The 10721-nt window shown below is 50.4% G+C and overlaps 1 protein-coding gene across 2 annotated transcripts; it reads left to right on the top strand.

Moving 5' to 3' along the window:
• Nucleotides 1–1014: 1014 nt before the first annotated feature.
• Nucleotides 1015–9953, top strand: LEP (leptin). Of its 2 annotated transcripts, none has more exons than XM_019757141.2 (3): nt 1015–1073; nt 7068–7238; nt 8724–9953. In XM_019757141.2, the coding sequence occupies exons 2-3, from the start codon at nt 7095–7097 to the stop codon at nt 9072–9074; spliced, it is 495 nt and encodes a 164-aa protein (XP_019612700.1). In that variant the 5' UTR covers nt 1015–1073; nt 7068–7094; the 3' UTR covers nt 9075–9953. The 2 variants fall into 2 exon arrangements, with proteins under 2 accessions (XP_019612700.1, XP_074172284.1); XM_074316183.1 differs by having other exon boundaries at nt 8727–9922.
• Nucleotides 9954–10721: the final 768 nt, after the last annotated feature.

Here is a 10721-nt window from a genome sequence, read left to right as displayed (position 1 = left end):
TTATTTAAAAATGGTCTTGGACCATACCAAAACAGTGGGTGGTAGGATTTGGCCCCCTGTAGAGTCTGCCACCTCCACCCCACCTTATATAATGGGCTGGTTCTTAACTGAACAGGTTCTTTTCAGAGCTGCTTTTTGCTGTGGTGATCGAAATGGGCCTGATGTACTTGTTGGCATCTGGGTTCCTGGGAACGCTGCATTCCTGGGTTGCCACTCCATACCAGCTGGGAGTTCCGAGAAAAGTCACTTAATTTCCCTGGACCTCAGTATCCTCGTCCCTGAAGCCCGGGGATGATACCACCCAACTCACAGGCTGAGGAACATATTGCTGTCTGGGACACTGTCCTTTCCACACAGGAAACCCTGGATTGGGGAAGGACTGCACACCCAGAGTATCAGGCCTCCAAAGCGAACGCACCTTGGGGCAGACTCCTCATATCCAGGGGACGCTGTCTCCAGGGCATGCCAGCCTAAGACCACCTGCCCTGAGCCGTGGAAGCTGGCTTCCGGGCGAACCACAACAGGGTAGAGGGAAAGAAAGCAAACCCTTTCATTCCAGGTGGGGGCGCTGGGCTCACGGCTCTCCAGGCGCCCACGGCCGTCGGGTCTGAGCACCGCGTTGGCTGCAGAGACCCGTTGGGGGTAGCGCAGCCCTGCGCCCGGCAGAGCTGGCTATGCGGGCCTTGCTATCTGCTCCACGGGCCAGCGAGGGTGCGGTCCGCGCCCCAACTAGCTGACAGAAGCCCCCCCACAGACACCCGTCCCGAGAGGCCGGTGCGAAGCCATGCCTGAGCTTCTGTCGGGACCTCGAGGATTTCTCGCTCCTGCCAGCGGTCCCCAAACTTGCTGGCATACCCGAGGGTGTGCGCGTGACTCCTGGCACAGCAGAAGCCCTCTCTCGAGGCCCGGAGCCCGCATCTGCCCGGCTCAGCGCTGCCCACGGGGTGGGGCGGGAGCTGGCGCTCTGGGTGCGCCCAGGCCTGCCCGGCAGTTGCGCAAGTTGTGCCTGCGAGACTATAAGACAGGCGAGCAGGCATGGAGCTCCGCAGCGATTGCGGTGGAGCAGTTTCGAGGTAAGCCCCCAGCACTCTCCTTTTTCCTTCTCTACAGCTCGCTCTGGCAGGCCGCAGCTGCCCACCTCACCCCGGGCCCTTGGGGAAACTGAGACAGGAGAAGGGCAGGCTGGAGGGCTTGATTCTGGACCGTGATAGCTTTGCACAGTGATCTATCTAACCAGAGGGAAAGCTGTTGGTGGGCCGGGAACTGGACTGGGCTGAGCTGGGCTGGGCTGGGCTGTGCCTGTGCCCACGGGGCAGGAATCTTTGCTCAGGGAGCCAGCCAGGGCCCCAGGAGACAGAGCCGCCAGCTCGCTGTTGAGATGCTTTGCAAATTGCTTTCAACACTTTACCAAAGATCAGGGTACCCTGCTCCTATTTGGGGGTAGGGAGATAAAGTTGAAGGTCAGGGGACACAGAAACCAGGTTCAGTTTCTGAAAACTAGATATAGCCTTGCTCTGTGAATAAGAAATCAGGCATACTTTTCCAGCAGGAGTCCTGACCTCTGAATTGGAGGGGCCATACAAGGCCCAGGCCCAGGCTCAGGACTGTGGTGGAGTAGAGGTGGGGAGAATAAGAATCAGGAAGAACCCAAATCTCCCAGAGAAATTGTGCTGGGACTCACCACTTCTGCTCTCAAAGCTGTGCAAATGACCGTCTCCATGATGTATAAAATAGGGTTTCTCTGGGGAGACAGAACAACAAGTCATGGGAAAGGTCTGTTACTCACGTTTCTCACCATTACCACTTCTCCAGCCAAAATCGCCAAATACACACTCCTGGCAGGTGGGCCCCAGATGAGACCTACCAGGTCCTCCTATAACCTGCCTTCTCTCCTGGCTCGGGTGAGATTTCACTGTGGGTATGGTCGCCTTTGCACTCTAGTTCTATAGCTTAAAGATGTTGGCACTTTGGAAAAGTAACTCCTTAAATATAGTTATAGTAGACCTGAGTGTGACGAGCGGCCTGGGTGTCATGTGAGAATGGCAGCTTATAGAGACAAGATGACTACTTTCTGCTGGAAAGGTGGTCTTCGGGGGAGGTGGGGCCGAGGGCAGCCCCTTGACGGCACCACCCCAGGAGCACTGGTTCCATGATGCCCCATTGTCGGAATTGACCTGTCTCAGCTCCCTTGTGTTTGTTCTATAGAGTTCTGCGGTGAGCAGCAGGCCTCTGGGACTGGTGGGAGAGAAGGGACCCAATCTCCTTAGTCTGCAGAACCATTGTCATTCCCATTCTAAAGTCCAGGGAACAGAATGGCCAAGCTGACCATTTCTCTCTTCGGTAGGGGGAGAAGGCAACAGAAAAACAGTGGATGCTTTTAGGTTCTTTCTTTTTCAAGCAATTGAGGACATTAGGCTGAGGGGAATGTTTCCATGTTGGCCAAAGGAGTCCTTCTCATATTTTGTATCTCTCATGCCCAAAATAACTCTTCTTGGTATTTGGGGGAAATATTTTCCTCCCCCTCTGTTCCAGGAAACGGCTCCAAGCACCAAGGACAGAGCCAGGGAAATTGCAATTAATTTCTGCCAGTCTGCCCCAGGCAGATGCCTGCTGTGTCTGAGGGCCCCATGCAGGGTGTGGAAGTGGCCACATGGGAGAGCTTGCCTCGCAGAACCTGGGTCATTGTCCCCACGCCAGCCTAGATGCCACCCAGGGGAGCATAGGGGTCAGGGAGAGAGAAGGGGCTCCAGGGAGGTAGAATCGCGTGGTGTATGCATCCTGAACAGCATGCCTGTGATTTAAAGAAAAATGAGCCACATTTTCCTGCAATCAGGCAATCAGTAGGCCCTATCCCCGCCAGTGGTAGGATTCCAGTGGCAGCAGCTCAGTCCTGGACTGCCAGCCAAGAGCCTTGACATTCTTTTGTCTACACAGTTGTCTCAGAGAATAGAAAGAGAGGTTGTTTGGGCTTAAAAGCAACATACGTGGTGCCTGGGCCCATGGAATCCTTTGCTCTTACTTCATGTGTAACAATCCTTCACACTTACTTCATTTGCTTCTCAGCAAACTGCAAAAGACTGCATTTTACAGGCTTTCCTACTCAGTTTATCAGCTCTCAGGAACTGAATCCATGATTAGTGTCGATGCCAACATCTCACCCCATAGAAACTTTCGTTCCCATCTGTGCACGTATTGCATTTGTACTCAGGAGCCCCAGGTTGGGAGTGCCAAGAAGAGGGGAGAAGCCACAGGGCAGAGCAGAGGTCTCTGAGAAGGGCGAGAGGCCCAGAGCACGGGAGCCGGAGCCGGGCTGATGATGGTGACCAAGGCAGGGAGCACCTGGGGTGACAGTCAAGGTGGAGCAGAACTCAGAAAGCTGAAGGCCCACGTGGTGCTAGTTCCTGTCTTCATGAAGAAAGCCTTTAGGAATTCCTGCTGGGAAAAAGTGAATTCTAGGATGTGACACTTAGATGGGGACAGGTGAACCACTGTAGAGGGAGGTTCACCTGGTTAGACAATGAAGATCAGGGCTGGGAAATATTTATTCATTCAACAAATATGTAATGAGCATCTGCTCTGTGCCAGGCCCTTGGGAGATGCTGGAACAAGTGGCATGCCCACCACTCTGGTGCCTGGCAAATATCCCTGATTGATCGTGGCACCCTCTCCCTCTGAGTCTGGATAGAGCTTCAGATCCCGCTCCACACAGTGCTCCAAGGGAGCCACTAACAATTGATCAGAGTTAACACAGGAATTAACATTATTTGTTACCCCTGGTGGGATCAGATCTAAGGGCAGCTCCTGACGAATAGGAAGCATATACCCTCACCCACACCCTGTCTACTCGCTAATGATGTTAACATGATTTCTCAAATGAGGCTCTTGGTTACAAATAAGAGAAAACCACTCAGGCTAGCTCAGTGCTTTTCAAATTCTATATTGCCACAAACATTTAAAAAACAACAACAGAGACTCTCGACAGTACACCCAGAATACGGGTGAATTTTATTTCTTGATACTTGTTTCTCTTATATGTGTGTATCTATATGTCTCCTGGATGAAAAATATATTCAGAAAGTTGGAAGTTACTCAAGTGAGTTTATGTGGAAAAGAGTATCTCATACGGGAGACCAAGAACAGGGAAGGCCAGCGAGCCTTGTGAGGGCCCAGAACCAACAGTCAGACACCAGGAGGAAGGTCAGGAGAGAGCGTAGGCAGTGACCACAGCCACCTGTCCGTGGCTGGCTGGACCTGGTCTTTCTCAGCTACTCCATGCACTCGAGGACAACCGTGGCTTCCCCACAGCTTCTGAGATAAACGGGGCCCTCCGAAGCCCTGTTTTAAATTCCTGGGAGAGGCACTAATTGACCCAATCGGGGGTTGGAAGAGGAAAGGGAGCAGAGAAGAGCATTCTAGGTCTCTTGTCTACTGGCTGGGCTCGTGTGTGTGTGTGTGTGTGTGTGTGTGTGTGTGTGTGTGGTGTGCGAGCATGTGTGTTATGTGTTGTGTGCTAGCAGGCCAGGTTCTCTCCATCACTTTGATCTCAGATGGACCTGTTACCAGTTTTCTCTGCAGTCCCTATGCAGCTCCCCTAAATCAGGCCTCTCCTCTTAGGCAGACTTAGCAGCAGCTTCTCAATTCCACGTTTCAAGGAACTGTAATTTATTTTCAGCATCCACTGAAACATATTACCAGTGGTGATAGAGGGAGCTTGTAAAACTGTTTTCCTACCCAGGTATTACAGGCTGGCCATCATGTGAGAGTGACGATGACCAGATTAATCTGGCAATAAATTCTCTTGGGAAGGAGGGTGTCATTATGACATAAACCATAGAAAAGGATAGGAGTCAATCTTGTGCAGCAGGAGAAAGACCCAGAATCACCAGGCAGCCTGTTGAGGTGGCCCAGGGGAGGCAACAGGCCAAATGCTTGATTCAGGGTTGGCTATAGGTAGTGTTGCCCAAGCATTTCAAACCCTGCTCAATAATTACACAATTCAGAAAAGTTGGCATTTGCTCCCCCACCCCTCACCCTTCACCACACACACACACACACACACACACACACACACACACGAGCTTTACAGGTTCATCTCATTTACCCTTTGAGCCAGGTGGTGTTAGTTCCATTTTACAGATGGGAACGGATGCTTTAGAGAGGTTAAGTATCTTGCCCAGAGATGCACGGCTATCGGGGCAGAGCCCACAGCTGAAGTCGCAGGGCCTGAACACGACGCTGTCCACCTGTGCAAGGGTCCCATGGACTCATACGGGGAGATTAGCACTATTTAACTGTTCCACAAAGATTTGATGGAAATGTTTACTCAGCTAATAAGTAGTTAGTAGAGGGAATTTTAACTTTTTAAGAGACAAAACAAGCACAAAAATATCTGGAGTGCCCCCTCCCAAATTACTTAGTATTTTTCATATTTGAAGTTGATATAACAGTACAATCTCAGAGCTTCATCCTAGAGCAGGCTATTTGTTCCCGAGTGCCAAGGTCCCAGGAGCTGCCCTTGGCTGGGAATTGGGGTGGTTTGTTATTTGGGCTTTTCTTTAAAGGCTGGAGAAACTGGGGAGTGGGGTAGAAAGGACCCCAGCCTTTCTGGAGGAGGCAGCCCTGAGTGTGTATCCTGGCTCTGCCACTTACCTGTTTGATTTTGGGCAAGTGAATGCATCTCCTTGAGCCTCATTTTTTCCCCTACTATAAAATTCAGATTAAAAAAACCCATACATTTGATCAAGCATTATGAATAGCATATAAACTGATTTCTATTACATTGCCAAGACATGAATTTTACTAATAATGCCACCTATGGACAGAAAATGTATTATCTGTTTTTATCAAGACCCAGATGAGGCAGAACACTGAAAATGGAGATTAACTTTTTTGCCATCTCCAGAAACTTCATGTAAAATTTATTTACGTTTAATTATTATTTCAGGCTCATCCACATATACTTTGCATGGGTCATTGGCTACATACTCGCAAAACATTTAACTTTATTAGTTTTTGCCTCATGCATCTCATTAAAACTTGTGGCTTAATCAAGGATCTGTATATTGTTAATTTTAGAATTCATGGTTCCATGATGTTGAAAGTTTCAAATATTCTAGGGGAACGTGTTATGTATTCTCTCCTGCCTCCCTAGCTTTGCACCTGGTGCTTTCTTGTAAGAAAGTAAGAGCCACTTTCTACTCTTACTAACCCCTGCTCGGCCTTTAATATCCTGCTCAGCTGACACCTCTTCCAGGAAGCCCCTTTTCACTGCTGTGATATCTTGTATTTGTCCGTCTTGCAAAGCTCTTCCTAAATTGGAATGGCCTGTTTATCTGTTTATCAAACTGCAAGCAACTTGAGGGTAGAGAACATCTGTCACTCAGTATTGTAGCATTGGTGCCTAGAATTGCCTGTAACATATCATCAGACCTTCTGTAAGTGCTGGTTGGATTCAGGATCCCAGTGGGAGAGAGAGGAAGTAATAAAGCCAGTGATAAATGCCTTCCCAGAGTTATCAGGAGGCTGCTGTGAGAATAATGGGAGGACAAGTAACATCATCGCTAATAACGGGGTAGTAATAAAGTGCATTTCACGATACCTTTAAAGCTCTTTCGCATGCATTATCTAATTTGATCCTATTAAAGCTTGGAGATAGGTATATTGCAGGGGATAAAAGGTAGAGTTTATAGCACTTATGTGATTTGCCTGAAGTCCTGAAGCTAGTACATGGTGGGATTTAAGCCGGACCTTAAAAGCCCACCCTCTTCCTTGAAGCACATGAAGTCACATCGTCACCTCCATGTCCATTTGCTCAAGCCCTGGCCTATTGCTCTGCAGCCTGCAGCACACCTCCTTGTGTTTTTATTGACCGGGCCTTGCCTCTCCCCAAGGGAATGCATTTTATGAATATATTTCTATATAATGAATTGTCTTTGACGCTGAGACGCTAGCCGGGGCAGAAAGCAAATCTCATTTTTACCCGCATCCGGTAAGATGGTTGCTAACAGGGCGTATGATGTTTCCTGAGCTACCAGCAACCTGAAGTGTGTGGTTCCTTTCATTTTCAGGCCCAAGAAGCACACCTGGGAAGCAAGATGCGTGGCGGACCCCTGTGCCAGTTCCTGTGCCTTTGGCTCTGTCTGTCCTGCGTTGAAGCTGTGCCCATGCAAAAAATCCAGGATGACACCAAAGTGCTCATCAAGACGATTATCACCAGGATCAATGGCATCTCGCACATGGTAGTGACGGTCTGGGGAGAAGGAAGAGAAGGGGGGCCGGCCATGGGGAAGCTGGGACCTCAGCGGGCCCGGTGGTCTTGACTCCTCCCTCTGCACCAACAGCTGCCTCTTCCCTTCTCCCGTCCGTCTCCCGCCTCCTTACTGTCCTTCCTCCCTGTCTGGAATCCTAGTGCCTAGGACAAGAGGGAGGCTTGGCAGGTGTCCATACCCCAGCGGCATCCCCTCTGGGCCTCCGTCTATCTCCAGAATCTGCTCTTCAGTGAGCGTTCTTCCTAGGTGTAGCTGAGCTCTGGCCTTGTGTTACTGCTAGGCCTGCCTGCCAAGGCCACACAGAAGAGCGAGGCTACCCTCTTTTACACACAACCCTCTACATATTTGCAAACAACTATCAATGCCCCCTGGGTCTTTGCTCCGGCCTGGACCTCCAGCCATTGCCCGGATGAGGCCTATATTTGGAATTAGGAAGACTAAATATGAACCTTCTCACTTTTGTTCTCTATCTCTAAAATCTTAAGCTAGTTGCTCAATGTCTTTAAGCCTTGGTTTTATCATGTAGGTAACGGGACTATCATGTAGTCTTCACAAGGTCATTATGAGATTAAATTAGGGAAAGCAAGTGACCTTCCCACCCTCCCCGCAGAACCAAAACCAAGTGTGCCTTCATTAAAGGTTCGCAGCTGTGGGGTTTGGTGGCCCCCAGCCTTAAAAGCCTGCTCGTTCGCCCTGCGTGGAGCAATCTGGAGACCTCCATGTCTCTTGTGGAGGTCTGACATTGGCCTCGGGCAGGGAGAAGTTAGGTGGCCAGAAGCAGGAATAGCTCAGAACTACATAGAGTCTTAGGCGTTTCATAAAGAGAAATCCTTAAGTCTCATTGCTTTCAAAATAGTCGTTTCACAAGGCTGCACATGACAGACCCAGAGTGTCCCGCTTGTGTGGTGCAGGGGGTGAGTGCCGTGGGCAGTCAGGAAAGGGAACTCCTCCTGGTAACCAGAGTTACTGGAGAAGAGGAGGGAGGCAGGACACCCATTGGGGACAGCCTTGATCCCTATGTCGGTGAGACTGTGGAGAACTTGACTGGGACGGAGTCGCTGAGGATGGAAGGGAATGAGGATGGCTGGGGGGAGGACGCATACGGAGGACCTCAGTGCCTGGGGTCTGACTTAACCAATTAAGAACTAGGGAGTTGTGGCTGGTTCTATAGTAGAGGCCACTGGGAGAAGGGAACAACCTGCAAAGGTTGGTGTAGCAGTGGAGGGCAGGGTGGTTTGGGAAGTGCAGGAGGACAGAAATCCAACAGACCAGCTTAGCGGCTGGGCTGCCACCTAGGCTCGAGAAATAAGGGCCTCAGTCAGGATGGTGCGGAAAGGGAAAAAGAAGCAACGAAAGGAACAAACCACCACACTCAGTGGACAGGCAGAGGGCTTTAGAGAATTGACATCTCTCCCATCTTGCTGAGCTCTTGATCTCCCTCTTCTTTCTACACAGCAGTCGGTCTCCAAATACATGGTTACTGGTTTGGACTTCCTGCCTGGGTTCCAGTCTGTCCTGGGTTTGTCCATGATGAACGAGCTATTGGAGACCTACCAAAAGATCCTCATCAATCTGCCTTCCAGAAATTTGATGCAAATATCTAATGACATGGAGAACCTCCAACACCTTCTCCAACTGCTGGCCTCCTCCAAGGGCTGTCACTTCCACCAGGCCGAGGGCTTGCAGTCCCTGAAGGGCAGCATCCTGGAAGCTTCGCTCTACTCCACAGAGGTGGTGGTCCTGAACGGGCTGAAGGCGTTCCTGCAGACCATGCTGCGGCAGCTGGAGTTCAACCCTGAGTGCTGAAGCCTTGGATGCCTCTCTTCAAAGTCGAGAGAAGAAACCTGGGCTTCCAGGAGTCTCCAGGAGAAGAGAGGTTGTGTGTACATACTTTATCCAGGCCTCTGGTCCACTGTCTCTCACACCTCCACGCTACCCTTCCAAAGGCATGCAACTCCAAGGCACAAAACCAAAGATAGAAATACACGAGTCCATGCTCACTGGGAATGGGGCCCATCCAGCAAACAGGGAGGACTGGATCTGGGCTTCTCACGAATCTCCGTCCCTGTTCTGTCTCCCCTCTCACTGCATGTTTTAGTGTGACCCGGGGTGATTTCAGGAGGCGGGTCGCAAAGCCCTTGGACCATCAGATCAAGGTTCCATCTGAGAATTCTGGGGAGCATCATGAAGGCTACATCCACACACAGCTGGAAGCTCCCAGCAACACAAGTCAGAAGCACTTATTTATTTATTACCCCTTTTATTCTGCATGGATTTCAGGCAAAACATGGACTGTTCCAGGCTCTTTGGGGTCATCTGGGGCCAGGGATGCTCCTGTGAGAAGCCCAGGTCCCATCATCGCTCTATTTGCTGGATGAGCTCCAGGAATCTCTGTTTCCAGTCCCATCGATGGGCCTGGCCGAGGCAAACCCATTTCGAGTGACTTGAGGGCACTCCAGTTACCTCTCTTGTAACTGGCTTTGTTCCTGCTGTGACTGATTTTTAAATTACAGTGTTTGCAATGGCATTGCTCTGAGCAGATCTCCAAGGGTCAGGTTATTTTTAAAAGAAGAAGATGAATTTTGTCAAGTGTAATATACAGTGTATGCACCCGGAGGTGGGGAATGTGTTGGTGGGAGGGGGAAGGATCCAGAATACGCATTTTCTGAATAAATTTGTTTGATGCACTCTCTGTATGGGCTCATTTTCTCATCTGCAACCACTTAGTGTGGTTTTCATGAAAATAACAAAAGAGGTGACTCCTTCAGTCAGATTGTGGGATTGTGCCAGCCACTCACAGAGGGAGGGAGATGAAAGCTGTTTGTTGGGGCCATGGTGAGCTCTGGCCTTCTCTGCTAGAGAGAGGTCTCATCAGGGAGTGAGGGGCTGGCCCTGGGGACAGTGACTCCAGAGCAGGAGTTCTTGGTGTGGCCCTCTGAATGGTCCGGGTTGATCCCACACTGGATTTACAACATGGCAGTGTCCCTTTTTGGGGTTTGCCTCTCACCCAGAGAAAGGCTCTGTTTCCCACCCATTCGGGGAGGATTTTTATTCCAGTGGGAAGGCGAAATTCATAGGGGCTCTGTGGGCTTCAATGCATGGTCCCAAGACCTGGGCCAGCACTGCTGACTGAGTGCCAGGAACCCAGGTGAGGCTGCTAGGTGCACCCTTCCCACTAGAGGTCACATTCAGGAGGACAAAGAGGCGTGTGTTTTTCACCATCCTGCCACCATGATGCTGCCATGACATTACAGATGGTAGACCTGCCTGAGGGAATTTGGATCAAAGCCACCAACTTGAAGACTGAGCGCCTGCTTCATACTCAGACCTGACTGGTGCTATGGGCTACAGAAGCTCACCAAATACACACTAGAATCCTGCCTTCAGGGACCTGACATTCCAGATGGTAAAAATCCCACTCACCTGCACGCAGAGGCGGGTGTCTCACCATGG

This window comes from Rhinolophus sinicus, linkage group LG11 (assembly GCF_036562045.2).
Source record: "Rhinolophus sinicus isolate RSC01 linkage group LG11, ASM3656204v1, whole genome shotgun sequence".
Taxonomy (NCBI): Eukaryota; Metazoa; Chordata; class Mammalia; order Chiroptera; family Rhinolophidae; genus Rhinolophus; species Rhinolophus sinicus.
Note: the sequence above shows the minus strand (reverse complement) of the source record. Positions and strands in the feature narration are given on the sequence as shown.

Excerpts from the sequence above, each read along its gene's own strand:
- LEP (XM_019757141.2), top strand. The coding sequence starts at position 7,095 with ATGCGTGGCGGACCCCTGTGCCAGTTCCTGTGCCTTTGGCTCTGTCTG. Across the intron at positions 7,239-8,723 it reads TCAATGGCATCTCGCACATG|CAGTCGGTCTCCAAATACAT; the intron begins GTAGTGACGGTC and ends CTTTCTACACAG.